We start from the raw sequence: 23,557 nt of genomic DNA on the forward strand, positions 1-23,557 counted from the left end.
TGATTTTGGCTCAGGTCCTGATCTCACGGTTGTGAGATTGAACCCGGCGTTGGGCTCACAATGAGCATGGAGCCTGCTTTGGATTCTCTGTCTCCCTCTCTCTGCCCTTCCCCTGCTTGCACACTTGCTCTCACTCTCTCAAATTAAAAAACAAAAAAAAGTGAAAGAAAGAAAGAGATAAAGGAAGTATTAGAGGCCAAAAGAGACTCTCTCTCTCTTTGCCACTCCGGTAGTTTGCCCTGGTGCCCCGGGCCTGGTCACAGACAATTCACTGGATGCCATGCCCCTTGATTCTTCCTTTCTCCAGGCTCCGAGCCTCCATCTGTCCAGGCTCAGGACAGTTTCATTCAGTGGCTACTGTGGCTGGAATCCCAAAGGTGGCAGGAGGCCAGACCAGGAGTGGGCAGGAGGTGTACTCCTACGGGGGCAGGTGTTCCAGGCTGGCCCAAGCCCGGGATCCCCCTTCTCCCAGTGCCCAGGACAGTGGGTAGCCCATGCTTACCGGGGTCCCAGCTCCCCACTCTCAGCTGCTCACCGGACTGCACACAGCTGCCACCTGCACGAAGAGCTCAAGAGCTGGGGTCACGAGTCTGGGACAATATGCAGACACACGTCCCCTCTTCCTCTGTCTTGCTCCGAGGCCAGTCACTCCATGGGTGGGGGGGGCGGGGGGGTTGTCTCTCTGGATGTGTCAGGTTTTCACCGTGTGACTGTCTGTCTGCCTCTCAGCCTCTCCCTTCCTTTCCTGGCCAGGACGGCTGTCCAGCGGCACTACTGCCCTCCCCACGCCCTGCTCCGGAACCTTCCCTCAGGAGGCGGAGTCGGAGAGGCCTCCGAGATCTGGGTGCCGTGACATCAGCATAGGAGGCAGGCTGTACTGCCCAGTGGGGAGCCGGGGGCCCTGGACTCCCTCCGCTGTGCGGCTGAGCCGTGCAAGACTCAGGCGAAAACCACCCAGCCCAGCTACAGCTGCCTGCTCTTATATGCGGTAACACCACCTGCTCCCAGCACGTGGGCAGAAAACCTCCTAATCCTGACCTGGTCACTGATTTGCTGAGTCTTGGCACCTGCCTGCCCTCCACCAAGCTGTTTTCTTCTCTGTAAATGGCTGTTTGACAGTCTTGAGAGGAAGGGACCTGGCAGGGCAGGGCAGGGCCCCGGCAGGAGGTCACAAGCCCCATGTTCTGGCCCTTTCTCCCCAGTCCCCATACACACACAACCCCAGATCCACTTCCCAAGGGCTCCCCTCAGATGCAACCCCTCAAGCTCTTCACTTCAACACTGTCCTCACAGCCTGTTCTGGGGGTGGGCAGGTCTTGTCCATAATCACCCAGGAAACTTTCTTTCAAATCAACTGACTTGGAGAAGCCCTGTCTATTCCAGGGACGCATTGAAGTAAAATAATGTGACTTACAAGTGGGGGCTGGACATGAACAGGAGGAGTACACAAAATGTTACCAGCACTGGCAAAGGGTAACATCGACGACTCCTTGCTGAGACCTGGCAGGTGCTTGTCACCATCCTTTGCCTCCTGCCACGTGGCAGCTGCCCCATCAGTGCACGCCTCTCTAGGGGGAACTTCGGCTTCGGCAGAGGGAGGCACTCCTTGAGATCCCCATCCTCTATAACTGAGGTGTGTCGGAGGTGTGTCCGCAACTGGGGCGGGAGGCCCGAGTGCGCCACCTGCTGGGCACGGGCACCGCTGCCCTCCAGAGCGCCCCCGTCTGGAGCAGTGAGGGAAGGCAGCACCAGGATTCTGACTCCATCTTCCTGACCCTTACAGGTAGCCGGCTGCCAGAGGCTTGGCCAGGGGGCCCCAGCAGGAGCTGCTGCAGGTCGCCGCCCCCACTTCTGGGGGAGCACCTGCCATTGACACTTGCTACCCACCACTCCCCCAGTCAGCTCTCTTGCGGAGCCTCCCAGGCTGTCAGCCGGCAGATGGGAAAACTGAGCCCCCCAGAGGAGCACTGAGGCAGAATGCAGGCCTGATCTGTGAGGACGGGCCCAGCGTGGTACGGAGTGGAGAGGTCCGCAGTGATCTCCAGTTGACGTAACAGCAACAGTGTACTCAGCACCCACTATCATCTAGTCTGCTAAGCGGGGCTCAGAATTCACAATGTCCTTTGCTCGCAGTCCCGTCGAGAAGCCTACAAACTGGCCTTAATTCATCTTCCCTCACTCCCCACTCCACCCCAGTCATCACTGAGCTCTGTCCACTATTTCTCCCCAGCCCCTAACCCCGACTGGAGCTTCCAGCATCTTCCTCTCAACAGCCTCCACGCTGGCCTCCCCACATCCGCCTGTGCCCCACAAACCCAGGTCCTCTTCCTGTGGCTGTCTCCCTCCCTCCATTTCCCACTTGCATCGGGGCCTCGACCTGCCCTCCCGGGTAGGCTGGAAGCTCCCAGAACTCCCACTGCCTTACCAGTCCCTCCCTGGGTGGCATTTGTTAGGACTGGAGTGTTCCCATTGGCCTTCCCCACTAGTTTGTAGACTGCCCAATGGATGGGATTGTGGCTGCTTCCCTGCATCCCCAGTGCCCGGGACAGGGCTTGGGATGAGGCCAGCTGAAGCAATGATGGAACGATCCCAATGACCTCTGCCCACAGATGCACCGGGCAGGCAGTGGGGCCCAGCCTCAGCTGTTAACTCTCAAGTCCTCCCTCACGAGCCTCTTGACCAGAGGGCAGTCACCTACCTAAGCCTGGGAATATTCCCTCCATTGTCCCTCACCCCCAGAGGGACAGACAGATACAAGAAAGTCTTTCTGGGACTGTAGTAATGTTTATTCTGAGAACAGAACAGGTATCCACTCCTGACCCCACGGTAGGCCCTGAGGGGAGTAAAGCCCACATCCGGGTGGTATGGACTAGAGGCCCTGCCCAGATGCAAATGGGGACTCCGTGGGCCCCACGGGCTGAAGGGTGCATCAGGTGAGCAGAGCAATTGCTCTCCCCACCCACCCTCCAGTCCCAGCCCGGAAGAATTCTATCCTCACCCGCCCAGGGATCAGGGAGGGACATTTGCACAGCCAGGAGCCAGCCTGGCCCACTCAGAGGGGCAGGAAGCAAGGAGAGGGCTGCCAAACCCGTTTTGGGGGGGAAGAGGCAGTGCCCAATCCTCAGACTGAAGCCCACATAGGCCTGCCAATTGATCCTGGTTTGCCCCCTAGCCCAAGGGGGCATGGCTGAGCAAAGACCCACGTTCTAGCCCCAGAAGCCCCAGGCTGGCCCTCACGTCTCCACCCCAACTTGGGAGCCTTCACTTGAAAAAGACACTGGGAAGTGATTACATGAGTGGATATAGTGTGCACGCATACAGAGTTACATAAAGGGTACGGTTTTGCCCTTATTCAGCACTTGTTAGCGAGAGTGCTGACGAACAAGAACCATTAGCCCCACTTTGCAGAAGGGAAATCGAGGCACAGGAGGTTTCAGTGACTTGCTCCTGGTCATGTGGTCATGTCCCAGCCCCAGGCCCAGGTTCTCGAGGGCAAGTCCCAGCTTTTCGAGAAGGAATCCTCTTGTCCTCCTTGTTCAGTTCCTGGCCCCTCGTGCGGCCCGGGGACCAGGGCACAGGAGTAGAGCTGGCCACAGAGTGAAGAGGCAAAGTCAAGAATCCAGCACCTCCAGCCAGGACACTGCAGCAAACAGCCAGATCTGGAGCCAAATATTCGGGTGCCCAAAAGGAATTCCCAGCAAGGCCACAGGAATTCTTGTTCTTGAACCACCTGGGCTTTTTCATTTACGGTGCCCAGTCTAGAGCCAGGGAAGGGCACAGAAGGGACCCGAAACAGGTCATGGCGCCAACGCTCACCAAGAACACGGGTGGTGCCGGCTTGCGATACGTCCAAGTAAAAAAAATACCCTCTTATTCACCCACCTGCAGGCCTCCTCTGAGAAGATGTGACTTCTCCTCACCCCCTCCCCCAGCAGAATGAAAATAAAATCAGGGGAACCACAGGAATTGGAGTTTAAGATGAAAAAAGGGGTTCAGGCTTTCAGTTTTCCTTTAAAAACCCCTGGTTAAGATTGATTAACACTAAAGAATATAAAACATTGAGGACTAAAGGAACGTTTTGGTCCAGGCAGCAAGAGGAGGGCTGCATTTTTCAGGGAATGTTGGAAGAGGGGCCTCTGGTCAGGTGATGGATTTACAGGTCTCCTGCCAAGCCCTAGAAGTGATCTGAGCCCAGTGGGCCTGAGACTGCCACCCCAGGCCTCCTCCCAGGAAAAGCCCAGGTCTTGCAGCAGAGGGGGGCCTGAAAGCACGTGCCTCCCCTCAGGTCCCCATGCCCGCCACACCATCCTGGCCGACCAAAGGGGGGTGTCCTCCTGACATGAAGGCAGTGGAGGCAGGAAGATGCCACCGTCCCACTAGGGGCCTTCACCCAGAGGCTAGGCGTGAAATCGGAACCTGGGGTGAGGCCGCAGCCATGTCTGGGCATTGACCTCTGAGAGGACCCGGGCAGGGGTGAGGCCCCAGGTGGATGCCAGGTCTCCCAGAGCTGCAGGGAGGGCCCCAGCTCCAGCGGGCGTCTCATGGGCATCATTTATTCATTTGGCAAATCTCTGTTGAATAAATAAATGAATGGGCAAGTGGGCAGGAGTAGAGAATGAATGACTGTCACTTGCACATTTTCCTAATTCCAGCCTAAGCAGAAACCCGGCAACAGCCAAGAGTCCTTTCAAGGTGGCTAGAAAACCAGGTGTAGGTGACAGAGAAAGCAAAGTCTGGGACACGGGGGTGGGTCTGGGACACAAGGGGCAAGAGTGGGGCCTGGGGACGTGAAAGGTCCTGTGTAAACAAGTGACAGGTTGGCACTCCGTCGGCAGACAGCAGGGCCTTGAGAAAACGTTTTCAACGGATAGAGTCCCTTAGCAGTGGTGACAGCTGGGGTCGGAAGAGCTACTGTAAATCTCAGGCAGGAAGACTCCTCCGTGAGAAGGGAATGCTTCGGGGTCCTTGGGACACTGAGGCCCCGAGAGGGGCAGAGGCCTCCCAAGGTCACACAGCAAGTCAGCGGAAAAGCTGGGAAAAGGCCCCCAGTGTCCTGGCTCCCAGGCCAGTCCCTGGCCTGGCTGGGGACATGCAGATGGCACTAAAACTGTGGAGGCCAGGCAGAGGGACAGGGGTCAGACGGCCGTGAGGGACGTGCTACTGAAGACACATACAGCAACCGTGCCTGGCAGGTCGCTGGGCTGCCGGCTGCCGCGGTCCTGGAGGTGGAGGGTGTGCAGGGCCTGGAGGTCGTCCGGGTCGGCCTTCAGGTGCACCTGGCCCAGGAATTCGTCCTTCAGGACTCGGTGGTTCCAGATCTGGGAGGAGACAAGGTTTGGGCGGGGGGGCATCTTTAAGAGCAGGAGTATAGGTCTGTGGGGGTGCTGATGGCAGGGCCCTGAACCCCTTTCTTGCAGTGCAAGCCTTGGCTAAGAGGAGCCCTGCATTGCCTCTGCCTCACCGTGAACCCTGGGCAAGGCCGTTCCCTTCCGGAGCCTCAGGCTTCCTCCCATCTGTCAAACTCCCTTCCATATACAGTCTAGTCTGTTACTATTAGTTCTGCCACTGACCTTAGGTGACCTTGGACAAGTGATTTCCCCATGTTTAATACAAGGGTTGGATCAACGGCCCCTAAGGGTCCTTTCAGCCCCAACAGCTATGGGTCTGTGATTTGATCCAGTGGGGCCCAGTGTTAGGAAAACTTGGAAATCCTACAGTGGCTTCCCCAGGGTACCTGGGCATTTGTTTACTGATGGTTTCCACCTTCCCGGGGAGGCCCCGGCCTGTGCCGGGAGGACAGAGGACTTCCCACTAATGAGCCCAAAATCAACATCCACGGGCCACCTTGGCCTGAGAAGGGAAGAAAGCCCAATCCAGGACCGTGGCTTTCTGGCCCCTTGCTCTGGGGAAACAGCCACCCGCACTATATGCCACCTTGGTGCAACCTCTCCAGGTGGACCCACTTCCAGTGGGAATTAAGGAACAACTCCCAAGCCATGGGGGCAAAGCTGGCAGAGATGACCACTGTCCCCAGCCAGGAGACTAACCCTACTGTGTCTCAAAATCACACCATCTAATACAACTCACCCACAGGGGGCACTCTGGGGCACGAGGAAGGGCCGGCAAGAGAATTCCCAAGGCCATGCATACCATGTCAGGGACAGAGTGGGAACCAGAATTTAGTGTTCCTGGGTCCCCAACAAAAGCTCTGCCACCCTGGGCCCAGCCCCCATGAGTGGGAAAACATCAGGCAGGGGGTCCAGGGGAGACCCTCAGGATGGTGGGGCTCACCTGGACTGTGATGGGCTGGCCTGGCTTCTTGCGGTAGAAGATGCCTTTCACGTTGTACTCGGGTGTGGAGGTACCTTTCTGCACTGCCGAGCGGACTTTGTCCCCTTCACACTTAATGATCACATAAGAGTTGGCCCCTAGAGAAATTGAGTGGGCCACGGGGTGATGATGGGGCCTGGGGCAGGACCCAGTGGGACAGAAGTCTGGGAGGTGATTCCCCTTCCCAAAGCAGAGGACGGAGTTCATATATCCAGAAGGGACAGCACAGCCTGACTCCCTTCCTAACTTCCAGAGACAGGAGGGGGCAGACTGGTCATCTCTGGCCTCCATGCTGTTCCCCCTGCCCAGACACTTTTCTTCCCTATCCCGCCTTATTGGGCTTCATATCTTAATGCCGCCTCAGCTTGGAGAAAGGCCACCTCCTCCAGGGAGCCTTCTGTAAGCCCTGCCTCCCAGCTGTCTGTCCCTGTGTCGGACTGCCCCACCCCCCCACGGGACCAAAGCAGGCAGCAGAGCCCGGTCCTCTCTATGCACCCAGTTTCATTCCAAGGCTGGGTCCCGAGTGGATGTTAGGAAAGGTCTGCTCATTCAGTGAGAGCAAGAGAGCTCGGGAGGCTGGGTGTCTGTTGCTGAGCAGTGGGGAGGGGGCATGGGCCATCTCCTTGGGGAGGTGGGTCCCAGAGCTTTCCCCAGGCGAGCTCACCCGTCGAGGAGTCCTTGAGACCGGTAGCCCCTAAGATGTGCACCTGGGTCACCTGCTGTGGGTAGCCGCACAAGGAGCTCCAGCAGGAGCGGGGAGGCTCATCTAGGCGCAGCTCCCTGGTACAGGGCAGAGGAGGAGAGGGGTGAGGTGGTGGAGGGGGCCAGGGAGATGGAAGGTGAGGGGCGTCGAGAAGAGGGCAGGGGAGGGGAGCAGTATGTAGTCCAGACGTTGCTCATCCTGGGCAAACCACCACGGGCTTCCTGCTGCTCTCTCTCTACTGCAGGGAGCCCCGTCCTCCCGGAGAGAAAAAGCAACTTACTGAGCACCCACTGTGTGCCAAGCCCCCTGCTGGGATGTTACAGGTATTATTTGTAATCTTCCCAAAGCCCTGGGTGATCACGCCCATTTTACAGATTACGAAGCTGGGCTCAACGGGAGAAGGGATTTGCCCCACAGCTGGACAGAGGTGGAGCCTGGGCAGGCAGGACCCAGGTCCCCAGAGCCCACCACACGTGCTGCCTCCCAGGTCTGCACTGTGTGCAAGGAGCACTGAATCAGGGCTGACTACCAGGGTAGGAGGACAGTGTGGGGGCTCACGGGGCCTGCACCCCAGCAGGGAGGGGATGGCTCTAGCAGTCCGCCTAGGCCAATTCGACCACTGGTGTCATGACCTTGGAAACCACCCCCACCCCAAACCTCGATCCCCAATTCTGATCTGTAAAATGGAAAGGTCAGGCCCCTGCTTGGGGTTCAGGAAAAGCAAACGAAGAGAGCGAAAGCTTTGTAAACTGTGAAGTGCTATGCACGTATGAAATACTACCCCTTTATGTAGCCGAGAGAGGCTGGGACAGAAGAGCAGGGGAAGGAGGGGAAGGACGTGGGTGCTCACGTCAGCCCAGGGAGGCTGGAGGTCTGGGCTCCATGCCTCGGGCAGACCCTCAACGTCTCCACAGACAGCCTGCTATGGAATCCGGCCCTTCCAGCCCCGGCCCTGAGCCAGCCCCCACGCACCGGCAGTTGGAGGGCACGTCAGTGAAGACCCGGAGGAGGAACTCGCCAGTGTGGCCTGGCTCGAAGGTGGTGGGGATGATGACATAGCGGCCCTCGGGCTGGTCCGTCCGCAGGAAGACGCTGCGCGAGTTGATGTAGATGGAGCTGGCGGCCCTGTGCTGCAGACCATGCATGCGGTACTCACGGTTCTCCTCCACCTGCGGGGAGCGGGGAGGCTGGTCCGCACGGAGCCCCCGGTCCCCCCACCTACCTCGCACATCGCGCCCTCGCTGCCCTGACAAGAGCGACCTGATCCATTTACACGAAATGCCCAGAAAAGGCAAGTAAAGAGACAGCAGTAGACGAGTGCTTGCCTAAGGCTCGGGGGTGGACGATGGCGGGGAGCCGGACGGCACTGAGCGGTGCCGGCTAAAGGGTGCGAGCTTCCCTTCTGGGGTGATGAAAACGTTCTAGAATCGACTGGTGACAGCCGCACAACCCTACAAACGTGCTAAAGGTCACTGCACACTTTAAATGAGTAAACTGCATAGTATGTGAGTTACATCTCAGTAAAGCCGTTAGGAGGAGGGGGGCAACGGGCAGCCCCCTGGTAACAGCGACTGTGTCACTATCTGCCCACAACACAACACGTGGCCAGGAGATGACATCACCAGCTGCCAGGACATGCCAGACAACTCCTGGAACGAGTGGCATGATAAGCTACAGCCATGTCACTTTAGGTCACGACATGTCAAAGTCACAACACCTCAGCACGCAATGGATGTACCAACCCAAGGACACGAACAAACTGTGATGATGGGACTGAGCGCCTCAAATGCAGGGGCTCAACTCCGACCACGTGCCCAGCACGTCCACGTGATTTCCCGAGGTTCTCGGTGTCTGGCAGGCCCGTGGCATCCCGCTATGCCAAGTGCCATCACATACCAGGTGTCGTAACACGAGGAGGGCCTCGGGTCCCAGGCCAGGGGGAGCGACCAGCGGCAAGCCCACCTGGCTGTGCCCAAGCTGCTTCCTCCCAGGGCCCAGCAAGGCCTCCACCTCAGGGGGACCCAGAGGCCTGAGGGAGGGAGCAGCGGGGGCCTCCCAGGGCCTGGCCCTGACCACCTTCCCATCCACCAAATAGCCAGTGGGTCTGTGGCAGGAGGAAATCAGGCTGAGGGCTCCCATGGCCACTGACCCCAGGCAGGCTGGGCCTCTGTGGGTGTTCCAAATAGGGCTCACGCCACAGCATGCCCATGGCATCGGCCATTATGGCCAGAATGGCAGGGATGATGTCAGTGGCCAGAGTATTCTAGAGTGTTCTCCCCCAGGCCAAGGTGGCCTAAAATCCAGCTCCCTCGCTCTCCTCACCCAGAGCAGGGGTCCCAGCTGGCCTCACCTTGTAGATGTCAAAGCCAATGGCCAGATTTTCACCCTTGCCATCCCGGCGGGTAGACTGTTTGGGCCGCTGCTGGATGCAGATCAGCACTTCATCTTCTGGCTTCTTGACATCAAAGATGTACTGCAGAGAAGGTCAGGGAAGAGAGACACGGCAGTGAGACCGGGCCGGAGACAGGCTTGCTGGCTCCTGGAAGCTGGGCCAGAGCCGGGCCTCAGTTCCACGTGTGAGTCCAGGTGAGTCACAGCACCTCTCTGGGCCTCAGTCCCTCATCTGTGAGATGGGCCTACGCTGCCTACGCTGCCTGAGGGGCGGGGGGACTCTGTGAGATCACGGAAGCTCAGCTCTGAGTCCACACGCAGTCGGTGCCAAATGAAGGCATGCCAAACACGAAAGGTAAACAGTTGCCAGGGTCCTAACAAAGGAGGCGCAGGGGAGAGGTCCTCCCTGAGGAAGAGCCAATCCGGCCAAGTTCCCCTGGAAGGAGAGCACCGTGTGTGTGGAAACAAGGGGTTCGGGCCTTCAGCTCAGCCTCCCTCTATATGTCCTTGTAATTCTGGACGAGCTTCCTCACCTTTACCATCTGCAGGTTGCCCAGGACCACCCGAACCCACCCACCCAACCCCCACTATGCAGACAGGTGCACAGAGGCCCATGGGGGAACAGGGATATACCCAAGGTCATGCAGGAGCCCATGCAGGGCAGTGGCGAGGGCCCCCGTGGCTGCCCAAGGGGCGGAGTAGGGGCCCCGAAAACACTCACTTGCGGGTTCTGAAAGAAGGTGTCCTTGTGATTGATGCAGCCCCCGCTGCGGTTCTTCCGGGGGTCCTCATGCCGCGTCCAGGCGCCACGCAGCCGGGCCTCCTCCCACGTCTTGTGGATGCTCAGGTAAGACGTATTGATCACCCGGCACTTGATAATGTCAGTGAAGTATCGGCACACATCCTCGAAGGTCATCCTGGGTGTGGCAGGGGGCGAGGCTGGGCAGGTCCCCCTGGCTGGCCACCCGCCTACTCACCCTGTGTGCTCTGAAGCACGACCCACACGGGAGTGAGTGTGGAGGTGGCGTCACTTGGCCCCTTCACATCTCTTCTGGCCTCAGTTTCCTGATTTGTAAAATGGGAATGAACCTAACAACAGCTGCCCACCTCACAGAGGTAGCATGGGAATTAAGCAATGCAGTAAAAGCACGAAGTACAACTCCCGGCAGACGGGAGCCAGCCAAGACTAGCTGTGACAATCAGCAACAGTATTAAGCAAGGCTGCTGCCATCTTCCCAGCCCAACCCCAACCCACGTGCCCCCTTAGCTCCCCTCACCTCCCTGGCCTCCCTGAACTCCCTCTTCTCAAACCTAAGCGTACTCTCTTGACTGGCTGGGTCTCTCTCCTTGCCCACCAAGGGCTCCCCTGACCCTGGGGCCCAGCTTAGGAGGCAGCCACTCCAAGAGGCCTCTCCTCTTCCCCAGCTGCTCTCGGCAACTCTTGGCAATCAGGCTGCCAGCGTTACCCCTGCCCCGCGTATCCCCACCTGCCGGCATCCTGGCCTACTTGCTGAGGGCCCAGCCTGCGTGCTGGAGCAGCTCAGGGTCCCTGGAGGTTGGTACTGGGGACTACGGGGATGAACGGGCCCATTACTGCCCAACTCATTTCACAGAGAAGCAAACAGGCGTGATTTGTCCTAGGCCACAGAGCAAGTTGATGGTGAGGCATCTGCCCCCCCATCTGGTGCTCCCTGCTACAGGAGGCCCTCCCAAGCCCTGGACGCCCGCGTGGGGCACGGACACACTCACCAGAACTCCCCGTCATCCTGCACGGTCACCCCCATCTTTTCCCGCTCACTCTTGCTCACTTTCTGCCACTCCTCTGAGCTGGGAGGGAAGAGGGAGGAGTGTAAGAGGAGGGACCCCACCAGGGCCACCCTGGCAAGGGAGAGGAGGCCCGAGGGACAGCCCAGAACCAGGCCTCCATCAGCGTGGGTATAGTTGGGGGCACCCAGGGCCAGGCCCAGCCCGTCTCCAAAAAGCCTGTCTGCTAAGGGTGGGTTGCCACCATGCCAGGGGCTGGAGGTCTGAGAACAAGGCTGCAGGCTGGCGGGGGAAGGGCGGGATGACCTTCAAGGAAGGGGGCTCCTTCACCAGGGGCCTGGCTCCGGTCCTCACCTCACCAGGGCCATGAGCCAAACACAGAGCAGTCACCCCCATTCTCACCCCTGGTGGCCTCCCTCCCTGCTTTCTTTCCCACTCATCGCCAGACTGGGTTCTCTGTCCTCTATAGGAATCAGCTTATCCCTACTTCCAGGACTCTTCCCTGCAGAATCCACCCCCCACCCACCCCCGCACAGGTGCCCACTGCAAAGTAAGTCTCCCAATGTCATCCTCCTCCCATATCCTTCAAGGCCCAGCTTGGGTGTCACCTCCTCTAGGAAACCCACCTTTGTCCTTGCCCAAGCGCTCATACTGGGGCCCACCCACCTGGGGTCTGCCCTGTGCCCGCACCCCCATCCCCGGGCCTCACGTGTCACTCCAGGGCCCGTTCCATTCCCGCTCGCCCCAGGGATTACGCAGGCGGATCATGTCCAGCTTCTCCGACTTGAAGAAGGCCAGCAGGCCGTGGCCCAGGCGCACCTTGCGCACGTCAGTGATGGCATATGCATGTCCCTTCACCAGGCCACATGCCAGGCGGGCCTCCATGTCTGCTGCTGTCACTGCCTGCAGGAGGACACAGTTGCCCAGAGAGACAGGGTCTGGTCAGGCTCCAGCTGGAGGGGCAGGGATGGTGTGTGCCTACACCACCTCTATAGGACAGGGAAGGAATGGCAGCCCCACACAAAGGGAGGCAGGTGGGCTCCGTGTGCACAAAGCCCCCATGGGGCAGCTAAAGTGGGGTGGCCCAGGAGCGCATTGGCGTTAACTGGCACAGGCTCAGTTGTGCAACTGTTAAAACATTAGCTTGAAATCAACATGGTGGGAGCCTTTACGCCAATGAAATCAGCAAACGCTACAAAGCAGGGCTTTTTCTTTTTCCAGAGAGCCAGACTATGGACCCACCACTGGTGCCTGCACTGAGCCCCAGCTCCCCCACCTGAAATAAAAGCAGTCGATGAAATAGGACAATCCTCCTGAGGCACCTGGGCCTGTGCCAGGAGCAGAGTCTCCCTCCCCTCTTCCAGTCGCCTTGCAGCGACCCTGACTAAGGGACCCTCAGATGCACAGACACCTACTGCCCCAATACAAGATGCCCGTCAAAGGGGGATGCTGGTCAAACAGCAAGGTATTTCATAGTGTAGGGGGTCAGGGCAAGGGACCTACAGCTCGTGCTGCCCAGCACCGGGGAGGGGGCTGCACGCTCCAGCTGCTCCCCTCCCCCTGTGAGGCTGAACGTCCAGATTATGAGCTAGTCTGAGCAGGGGCTCTGCCTGGGACACCCCAGTAAGGGCTGACGATGGGGAGGGCTGCCTCTGTGTTCTCACCTTGATGGAGGCACTGATGAGGCCTCCTCGGCTGTGCACCTTCAACACACGCTCAAAGAGCTGGTTCCTCTTGGCCTCATCGTTGGCAAAGCCACCCTCAGTCAGGTCGATGGGCTCGGAAACGCCACCTGTGAAGTCCACCAGCGCATCCGCCGTGTTGCCTCCATCCAGGGCCTGGTAACAGCCCGCCAGCCTGGGGAGCAATGTGGAAAGAATTCCCCGCTCATGCTCCCCAACCTGTCTAAAACCCTCGCCTTACAGGGGAGATCTGGGGGACTCAGAGAAGTCAAGCAAACTAAGGTCACACAGCAGGTCACGGCACAGCCAACACTGAAATCCCTGTCTCTGGCTCCCAGGCCAGCGTTTGTCTCCCTGAACCGCCCTGTTTTATCATGCAAATTCTCCTTAGCCCTAGCAGGTCTGTCTCCAACACTTAACTGTCCAGAAACCGAGCAATTCTTCTCAAAAGTATTAAAAACTCATGCATCTTTTGAAACATCAATTATAAATAACTAACGTTATTTATAAGAACGTAAAACTAGAAATCACCTAAATGTCTAACAACAGGGAATCGACTTTAAAAACTAATGCTGTTGTTAGGGACACCTGAGTGGCTCAGGTCATTGGGTGTCCAAAGTCAGCTCGGGTCATGATCTTACGATTCGTGAGTTCAAGCCCTCTCGTGAAGCTCTGTGCTGACAGCTCAGAGCCTGGAGCCTGCTTCGGATTCTGTGTCTCCCTCTCTCTCTGCTCCCCCGCTGCTCGCACTCTCTCTCTCTCTCTCTCTCAAAAATAAATAAACATTAAGAAAAAAAAAAAACAACTAATGCTGCTGTGGGTGCCTGGGTGGCTCAGTTGGAAGAGCATGTAACTCTTGATCTCGGGGTTGTGAGTTCAAGCCCCGTGTTGGGTGTAGAGATTACTAAAAAAAAAAAAAAAAAAATCACAAATAAAAATAAAAAACATTAAGCATCTACTATGTGCAACATGTCAGGTGCTAGGGCCACAACTGTGGCTTCTTCTTTAAATGTTAGGGAAAGGGTTGGGGTCTTAAAGGCAGTGCTGAATGTGGATGTGAGCAGCTGAATGGGACATATAACAAAACAGATTACATAAATTGAAAATCCAGGCCCACAAAACAGCAACACAGGCTTTGCACGGTAACCTATAAACAAAAAGAGGCATCAAAGATATTAAAAGTTGCTGGTGGGGCACCTGCATGGCTCAGTCGATTGAGCATCCAACTCTTGATTTCAGCTCAGGTCATGATCCCAGAGTCGTGGGATTGAGCCCTGTGTCGGGCTCCACACTGAGCATGGATCCTGCTTAAGATTCTCTCTTTCCCTCTCCCTCTACCCTCCTCCCACTGGTTCTCGTTCTCTCTGTCTCATTCATAAATAAATAAATAAATAAATAAATAAATAAATAAATAAATACGAGTTGCTATTGGGAGGGAGCGGGGAGGTGTGCAGAGGATTCAGGGAGCACAGGGAGGGAGACAGGAGTGGGGGCAGGGCCTTGAGGGGAGGGCAGCAAAGTTTCCTGAAGCGGGAGGAGGCCTGGTTAACTCAGGTGGCCTCAAACAGGGAAAGGGAGCAGAGGGGCCCAAAAGAATATGCAGGAGTATACAGGTGACTTTTATTACCTTCTGCCTGGATTTCCATATCTTCTATATTTTACCACAATAAAAAAAAAATTAATAAAACTGCTACCTAAATAAGAGCAAGCCTACTAAGTGGCTCTCACGGATTGGGAGAGGGGTCTGCACCTAGGACCATGGAGACTCAGTGACCACCAGGGGGCGGGTTTTCCTTTCTTAGGACTGAAAATGGAATCTGTCAATGTGTTTCCTTGAGGTTTTTTTTTTTTTAACTCTATGTATTTTGAGAGAGAGAAAGAGACAGAGAAAGTGCATGAGTGGGGAGGAGCAGAGAGAGAGAAGGAGACAGAGAACCCCAAGCAGGCTCCACTCGGTCAGTGCAGAGTCCAACATGGGACTCAATCTCACGAACTGTGAGATCAAGACCTGAGCCGAGATCAAGAATCAACACTCAACTGACTGAGCCACCCAGGCACCCCTTAAGTTTGTTTTTGATGTTAGGAGCTGTTGTTTTCCTTTTTCCTTTACACACACACACACACAGTCCAAGGAGACCAACCAATGGGTCTGGGAGGAGGAACCAGGGAAGGATTCTCAACAGGGCTGGTGGGCTGGTCTCTGACCCCATTGGCCCTCCTGCTCCAGGCCTGCAGGGGCCTGAGCAGGTCTCTCTGCTCCAAAGCCCTCCAAAGCTCAGCAAACCTCTGCTTGTGCCCTTGCTGGGGACCCAGGACCTGGCACAGAACAGGAGGAGGGGTCAGTGGAGACAGAATGGATGGACCCACCACGACCAGCCCTGGCTCTGAGATAGCACATCCTCGGCAAGGCTTCCAGGGAGGGCTGGGTGGCTTGCATCTTTGGGGAAAAACCACCGACCTGAATGTGAGCCCTGGCTCTGCCCTCTCAGCGAGAACAAGGAGGAACCATTCCTCACTTTGTGGGTTGGTTTTTGAGGACTGGACACCAGGTCCCAGACCTTCATCTGCCACAGAGTAGGCTCCACTGGCCGTGCCCTGGGCTCCCCGGCTAGAGCAGCACCCAGGTGGAGCCCACAAGGCGAGCCGCCCCAGCCTGGCCACCCGCCCACCCGCCCTACCAGCACCTACTTGGCATAGGCCTTCTCCACCAGGGCACACCAGAACTCGCTGCGGGAGTTGGAATGGCAGTAGATGAGCTGGTTGTTGACTGTGGGCAGTCGATCATCAATGACCACGTCCACCCACTCCCCAAAGCGCCAGAAGTGAAAGTGGAAGATGCCCGCGTAGGCACTGGGTTTCTCAGGGTCCCACTCCTGCTCCTTCCAGTCTGGGATGACCTGGATGGGGAGGGGGACAGGACAGGAACACAGCGACGGTCATATCTGGCTTCCTGAGGAAACGGGGGTACATGCCTCGAGGGAATCAAAATAGAAAGGAATACTGGGTTCAGGTCTCATCTCTGCCATGAACCAGTGTGGGACTTGGGCGAACCCTTCTCCTCTCTGGGCCTCAGTTTCCCTTTTCTACAGTGGTTGGAGGCTGTCACTCTGGGCTTCCCCTTCCCTTCCTCGGGGCTCCCTGTGCACCCTCCAGTGCTCAGAAATCTATTACACCAATTCCGGTTCCTATCTGGTGAAGGGTGCCGCCACCGCCCCGTCCAACACTGGCCAGAAGCAGGCGGCCACATCAGCCTCCTCCCGTTCCCTCTTTCCAGCCAGTGAGGCCACTCGGAGCTCCTACATTCCGCTAAACTCCTTCTCCTCTCTGTCCCCAGCACCACGCTGGCCCAGCCCCCATCTCCTCGTCCCAAAACACTATAACCTGTGGCATCGACAACCATCTGTGCCCTCACCCTACACAGCAGCACAGTAATCTTTCTGATCATGTCGCCTTTCTAGGAGGTGAGCTCCAAACCCTTAATGTGCGCTGCCCCACCCCCAGCTCCAAGGCTGGCTTTTCTAACCCCTTACCCCCCCACCCCCCACCCCCCATTTTCTCCTGCTCCAGGCTCTTCCTCTGCTCGGAAACTTCGCACCTGCTCTTCCTTCTCTTCTTCACCCAGCGGATCTCACTTGCCCTTTAGGGTCCACCCCCTCCTCCAGGAAGCTCTCCTTGACTTTTCAGACTATAGGCCAGGACCCCTGTGGGTCCATTTCATGGCCCCTGGCACTTCTCCTCGGAGACCATTACCACAATTATCATTAAACAACTGTGTGACACTGCGTTCAATTCTGTTACTCTCGCTGAAATGTTAGCTCTCTAAAACATGGGATGCATCAGGTTTTGTCACTGGTATATGCCCAGCACATACATGGTCCAGGACCTGGCCCAGACATGATACTTAATACACACATGTCAACCGAGTGAAAAAGTTCATAGGCATTGAGTGGGTCTCTGACAATAGTATTTATGGAACATCTCGGACATGCCAGGTGCCGTGCCCAGGACTGCCATGGCTAATCCCAGTTTAATCTGCAGGATAACCCTGTGCAGAGATTACTATCATCCATCCCTCCTTTACAGCTAAGAAAACTAAAGCTCAGAGAGGGCAAGTAACTTGGCCAGGGTCACACAGCTAGGAAACACACATTCTCTGGAGTCAGGCAGACTGTGTTGGAAGCCAGGGTTCAGACCTGTGACCTGTGGACCGCTCTGCACTGGGTCTGTGCTGACAACGAGGACCCAGACACATCAGACATGGTCCCTGCCCTCAGGAGGCTCTTAGTCTGGTGGGAGAGGCAAATGCTGAGGCTGACAGGGGGAGCATGGGGGAGCATGGACAGAAGGGAAAGGTGGGCCTGACCCTGCAGGGCCAGAAGCTGCTTCCCAGCAGGTATCTTGACAGCTGGCTGTGGGCGTCCCCCAAGCAGACGTGGCACATCTGGGCAGCGGGAGGTGGGCACAGGAGGGAAAGCCTGTCACCCTCGAGCCAGGCTGACTTGCCAGCCCCGCCCAGCCTGGGACCAAGTGGGGCTGAACCCACTGTGACCAGAGGCAGCCCCTTCTGAAAGAAAACCACCCTCAGGCATGGGGGTGGGCACCCAGGCATCCAGGCTGAGGAGCCAGAGATGCCGCAGAAGGCTGTAAATCCCAAGGCCCAGACCAGATTCTTCTGCCAAAAGCCACTCCCCAACCCCCACACTCATTAAGAAGGCTTTTGTTTACAAACCTCTTACCATCAACAAGGATGTTGGCGAAGACAAATGGTCCCTTGCGAGACACTGGAGACCAAGAAAATGAAAATGCCAACCACAGTGAGAGGCGCACTGCCATCCACGGAGCCCGGCACGGTGCCAGGCACACCTTTCTCTCTGTTGCCCCTGACCTTTATCGCTACCTTTTGAGGCAATACTATCGGAAGTTGCTGGCACAATGTTGCCCGTGGGCACTGGTGAGGGAGGCAGGACTCACATTCAGGGTTTCAGGGCCCTCTACAGTGTCCGCAACCCAGAAAAGGCTCTATCCTGGCTGCTCCATTTTCAGTCAATTCTGTGTCCTTTCTGAAACCTCCCAGGGCAGCCTCTGCCCCAGCCCCCCCGGCACTCTCTCCCACTTTGCACTCAGGACACAAAGCTATATCAAAAACAGGGCACCTGCAGGATGGGTTATCATCCCCACTGCACAGACGGGAAGGCTGAGGAACGAGGAGCTGCCCGAGGGCACAGAGGGATAGGGAGTCCGAAGCTGAGCACACCGGCCTGGCCAGTGCACCCTCCTCCACTCCTCCCTGCTCTGAAAGCTCTGGACTGTGTGGGGCCCGGGGAGGGAGGAAGAGGAGCCCTCACAGGGCGCTGGGAGGTACTTCTGGGGATGCAGGGGGATCATTAGCCAAACCCAGAGCTTGGCTCTGGGCCCTCTGGGGCTCGGGAAGCAGCTAATGAAGCTCTAGGGCCTGCAGATCCTGAGTTAGGGATCCCTGTGGGCCTCAATTTCCCCTCCTACGTCATGGCCAGTGGGCCCAGCATGGCCAGCTTCTTACCCCCACAACCCCTCTGCTGCCAGCAGGGTCCTGAGTGAGAGGGAGGAGACTGTCCAGGAAGGTGTGCTCTCACGGGCACACAAACCCTCGCACACCACATCCAGTCATCCCAGGAATCGAGGAAGCAAGCAAAACCCTGGGGCCACATCAAAGGATTCAGGAACCAACCTAAAGAGGCTCCCACTGGCCAAAGAGGGGCCAATCTCAGCTTCGGTAAGGATGATTACTGCAACGGATGAAAACACATCAAATATGTTCCAATCTATGAGACCACAGCGATACTTACAAATAATTAGTCACTATTGGAGAACAGCTGGGAAACAGACTCATTTTTTTTAACAACTGGAAAATTAAGGGCAAGAATCAGGATTTATCCCGCCTTTTCTATACAGACTGTACCACAGGGTAACCAACAGAGGAAGGGAGGTGTATATCTGGAGGTGAGTTGCAGCTACGAAATGAGGACGAAATTAGATTAGACTCCTGCTACTTTACCACCGACAAATAAGGGATTTAGCAATGGTTGTTGGTGGCTTCTCCTATCACAAAAAACAGACACAACCAGATATCACGGGGCCCTGTGAGAGAAGCACACAATGTCTCCTAGGAAGCAGTCATGCCAAAAATCTTGGACCTGACCCTTATCGAGCCTCTAGGGGTCAGTCCTTTGCGGGAAATGTATGGCACAGAGAACAGGTTAAACACCGCCACAAAAACAAAGGCAGCAAAATCTAGATAGTTGGAAACTCGACAGGCCAGGTGGCTTCAGCAAAGAAATCTCAAGGAAAACAATAAAAGATGAAGGGAAACAAACCATTGGAGTCGCGGACCTTCGTTTGGATCTGATTCCAGCAAAGCATAAAACATACACACGTTTATGGCAGAAATTGGAAACCACAACACTTACTGGGTATTTGACGCTATGAAGGAAGTATCGTAGAATTATTTGAGTTGTGTTATAGGATTATGGTTACAGAGCTTTGTTTTTTTTTTTGTTTGTTTGTTTTTGTTTTTGAGGACTCCTTATCATTCAGAGATGCATCCAGAAATATTTACAGATGAAATGGGAAGCTGCCTGGAGGGCGTGGAAGGGAATAAGAGGAAACAAGACCGGCTGCCAGCTGACAATTGTTGAGGCCGAGGGATGGGTACGAGGGAGCACATGAAGACCTCTCTCTCCTCCCAAGTGAAATGCCCCATCTCCACGGCCACCAGCTCCTCAGCCTGGCATTCACAGCCCTGGGGCTCCGCTGACTCTCAGGCTCACCCTGAACACTTGCCTCCCTCGGGCCCCATGGAAATCTACACACACGCTGCTTCAGGTCTCCTCGGCTCTGCTCATGTGGCTCCCTCTGCCAGTACTGTCCCAATCCTTGTCCCTCAGGGGCTAGCTCAGCAGCAGCTTGCAGGGGTCTCCAGGCCTGGTGCTCCCGCAGGCTCTTTCCCTGATCCTGGGAAGGGAGCTTCTGGAGGGCAAAGCTGAGCTCCATTCACACCCAGATCCCCCCCACCCACCCAGCACCCCACCCAGCATAGGGCCTGGCCCAGCTCCACAGCCGGCCAAGTCTTTCTGGAAGGAAAGTCTCCAAGTGCCAGCCACAGCACAGCCCTGACCGGCTGGTGACCTTGTACCCACTAAGGACACACTGCCAATCATGGTGCACGGCAAAGACTTAGGTTCCGACTAGGCCACCGCTCTGAGCCTCAGTGTAGGCATCTGCCTACCCTACTCCAGGACTGATGTGAAAAACAAAATGGGGGCGCCTGGGTGGCTCAGTCGGTTGAGGGTCCGACTTCAGCTCGGGTCATGATCTCACGGTTCATGAGTTCGAGCCCCGCGTCGGGCTCTGTGCTGACAGCTCGGAGCCTGGAGCCTGCTTCCGATTCTGTGTCTCCCCCTCTCTCTGCCCCTCCCCCGCTCACGCTCTGTCTCTCTTAAATATAAACAAACATTAAAAAAATTAAAAACAAAAAGAAAGAAAAGCAAACCAAAATGGACAGTGGCCTCAGAGGTGCTGCCTTAACCGTGGAGGGCTGTGCACATGTGAGGGGTCATCCCCACTGGGGTATGCGGGACAATCACGTGCACTCACACAACAATCTGCAAACTTTGGGACCGGCACGGACCTCAGGTACCTGGTCAAGCCTCCCAAGAGGAGAAACAGCAGCAGCAGCCCCCTGCGCAGATGGGAAAAGAGAGGCCTGAGGGGTCACGGCACTTACTTGGGCTGACCCAGCAGCAAGGAAAGGACTGTGTGGGATTCGCAGGCCCCCTGGCACCACTACAAAATCAGCCCAGAAACCTCAGGCGACGGGTGTGCCACAGCACCCCCTGATGCCCTGGTGCCTGGAGCACTCCAGGCTCAAATCCTCCTGGGACTGAGCCATGGACACGCAGGTGTGAGTGTGCAAGTGCATGACGGTCAGTGTATGTGGGTGCACACAGCATGCATGTGTGTGAGCACCAGTGTGTGTGTGTGTGTGTGTGTGTGTATGAGAGAGAGAGAGAGAGAGAGAGAGAGAGAGAGAGAATGTCAATGTCAGTGTGTGTGTGTGTGTGAGAGAGAGAGAGAGAGAGAGAGAGAGAAAGAGAGAGAGAGAATGTCAATGTCAGTGTGTGTTTGTGTGTGTGTGGGGGGGGGGGGGGGGCGTGCACAGGGAAGGAGCTTTTCACAGATTTCTGCCTGCAACCCCAGAGGGCTAACTGGGAGCATTTCTGTAAAAGGCCAGCAGGGCTGCAGGCTGTCAGGCTACAGTGGGGTTTCCTGTGTTACCCGAGTCAGGTGAGGGGAGTCCCCAAACCAGAAGGTTCCTGGTTCCTCAGTTCGGAGCTTCTGATTCCAAGAGTCTCAAATTCCCGAGTTTCAGATGCCATGACCAGACGAGGCCAGGAAGTTTGCCCCCCTCCCCGCCACACCCTTGGGAGAGCAGAGCCGCGTCGTTCGCCAGCCGGAAAGCAGGAGATGATGCACCTGCAGGGGCCCAGGGTTTCCTGTTCACAGGGCACAGCCAGACGCTCAGCTGCCCTCAGAGACCTGCGTGGGACCCCAGCCTTGAGGCAGCCCCCCCCCCCCCCACCCCGCCCCTGCTGGGCTCCCTGCTACATTGTGAGGGCTAAAGATCCCCTCAGCTGTGCCCATCCTGAGCCTGGTGACAGTGTCGGAGAAGAATCCACACCCTCCTGTCCACTCTCCAACCAGAGCCAGGCCTGGCCCCTGCCCATCCCTCCCCACACTGCCTGCTCCCAGAAGCACTGGGCTGCTGTGTTGCATCGGGCAACTCCCTTCACCTCTCTGAACTCTGTGCTCCTCCTCTGTAAACAGGTTGTCCTGACATTCCTCTCAGAATAACTGAAAAGTGAGACCACATGTCTACAGTGACTGGGAGAGTAACAATGAGCAAACGGAGAGAGGGTGTCGTGTACCAGCTCACGAGGGGCTCTGAGTGCTTCACTAACTCATTTAAGCTTCATACGGGCCCTACAAGGAGGCACTGTCATTAGCCCCTGCCAACAGACGAGGAAACAGGCTCAGAGAGGCTGCCCAGGGTCACAGGTGGTCAGTGGCAGGCCCCTCGCCACTGCACACACTGCCTGGCGGCGGGGGGGTGGGGGAGGGGTGGGGGGGGGTGGCGAAGGTCAGGAAACGGCAAGTGTCTTCACTCTGTGTTCTTGTGGGTTCCATGGAAAATGGGTCCTCATTTCCCATCCACTGCACTCCTCCTGACCCAGTCTTGGCTCTGCCGGGGAGGAGAACAGGGGTGGGAGGACTGGGTTCCGTTGCCCCTACCCCTTCCAGAGGCATCTTTGGGAGTGGATGGAGGCTGTGACTGGAAGGGCAGGGCTTGGGGAAGAGAAACAAGGTGGCCACACCTGACCCGGGGAGGACTCCAGGGTGCAGGGTGGGGATGTGAGACCTGGCTGCGGGGAACATTTCAAAGTGAAGGTCATTCCCCAGCAAAACCCCAAGTGTGGCCCCTGAAGCAGGACCTGACCGTGGTCACTGGGAAGAAGCTGGCCTTGCCAGGGCCTGGGCCCTCAGGAGGGGTGGGGGCACCATCCCTGCCCCTTCCAGGGGGCCACAAAGTCTGGTGCACACATGTACCCCTCCTTTGGCCCCTCCATACCTTCTGTGACTTTGGGCAAGTGACCTCATCCTCTGGGCCTCTTTGTCTCTGCCCCAAAACGAGTGAGCTCCAGACAGATGACAAGGGGACAGAGTTCTAATGAAGGGTCAAGTGGGGCACTAAGGTGGTGTCTTATCTGGTCATCAGGGCAGGGGCTGCCCAATGGACTTGTATTAAATGGATGACAGAGGCTCAGTGAAACCCAAGCCTAGGTCTCACCGCCCCCCCCCCCACCCCTGCCACTCCCTGTCCCATCCGCCCCCTGCCCAGCCACCCTACAAGGGAGGGAGATTGTGCATGGCTTGGTGCATCCCCACCCATCCCCTTTGGGCCCCACCTGCTGAGGATCAGATGCCGCCTCCCTGGGGCCCCAGCATGGCTCTCTCCACGTCCCGTACAGAAGCTGGTCTGGGGACCTCGGGAGAAAAAACTCTCAGGGGTGTTGATACCTGGTTGGGTGTCAAGAGACCTGTTTCCAAACTCCATCCTGATGTCTGACCTTGGCCCAGTCACTTGACTGCTCTGGGCCTCATCTCTGAAAGCCGCAGGGCGGGTATGGGAATGTGGGAGAAGGCCCCGGAGGGGCGCTCAGGGCTATGAAGGGACTGAAGAGGGCTGTCAGGGCTCCTGAAGCGGTGGGGGTGGCTCGCGGTGAGAGACTGCACACCGCGAGGCAGGGGAATAGAGGCTTTATTGGGGACACGCAGCGCATGGGGTGGATACGGTAGAGCAGAGTGGGGGTACAGGTAGTCTGCACCATGGGTCCCCAGAGCGGCAAAAAGGCAAAGGGCAGCGCCATCTCCAGGGGTCTGGACTCCCCTAGTTGTCAGCAGAGAAGGCAGGCAGGCATTGCTGGGACTTCAGGCCCCAGAGCTGAAAGTCAGAAACGACCACAGCCAAGTCCCACCTAAAGAATCCCAAGGGACGCGTGGGTGGCTCAGTCATGAAGCGTCCGATTTCGGCTCAGGTCACGATCTCATGGTTCATGGGCTCTAGCCCTGTGTCAGGCTCTGAGCTGACAGT

The 23,557-nt window shown here is 56.9% G+C and overlaps 2 protein-coding genes across 4 annotated transcripts in view; both read right to left on the reverse strand.

Moving 5' to 3' along the window:
- MYO7A (myosin VIIA) overlaps positions 1-932 on the reverse strand; it is an 85,332-nt gene extending 84,400 nt beyond the window's left edge. The window contains exon 1 of the mRNA XM_058687685.1: positions 503-932. The gene's annotated coding sequence lies outside the window, so the exon portion shown is untranslated. The remainder of the gene's footprint in view (positions 1-502) is intronic.
- Positions 933-2,764: 1,832 nt separating this feature from the next.
- CAPN5 (calpain 5) overlaps positions 2,765-23,557 on the reverse strand; it is a 51,925-nt gene continuing 31,132 nt past the window's right edge. For all 3 annotated transcript variants that reach the window (XM_058687686.1, XM_058687687.1, XM_058687688.1), the window contains exons 4-13: positions 15,559-15,767; positions 12,853-13,045; positions 11,898-12,091; positions 11,174-11,251; positions 10,146-10,341; positions 9,384-9,506; positions 8,006-8,202; positions 6,995-7,110; positions 6,292-6,428; positions 2,765-5,318 (exon numbers count right to left, since the gene is read on the reverse strand). In XM_058687686.1, coding sequence (XP_058543669.1) covers positions 5,136-5,318; positions 6,292-6,428; positions 6,995-7,110; positions 8,006-8,202; positions 9,384-9,506; positions 10,146-10,341; positions 11,174-11,251; positions 11,898-12,091; positions 12,853-13,045; positions 15,559-15,767 — 1,626 coding nt within the window. In that variant the 3' untranslated portion in view covers positions 2,765-5,135. The remainder of the gene's footprint in view (positions 5,319-6,291; positions 6,429-6,994; positions 7,111-8,005; positions 8,203-9,383; positions 9,507-10,145; positions 10,342-11,173; positions 11,252-11,897; positions 12,092-12,852; positions 13,046-15,558; positions 15,768-23,557) is intronic.

Source organism: Neofelis nebulosa, chromosome 10 (genome assembly GCF_028018385.1).
Source record: "Neofelis nebulosa isolate mNeoNeb1 chromosome 10, mNeoNeb1.pri, whole genome shotgun sequence".
NCBI lineage: Eukaryota > Metazoa > Chordata > Mammalia > Carnivora > Felidae > Neofelis > Neofelis nebulosa.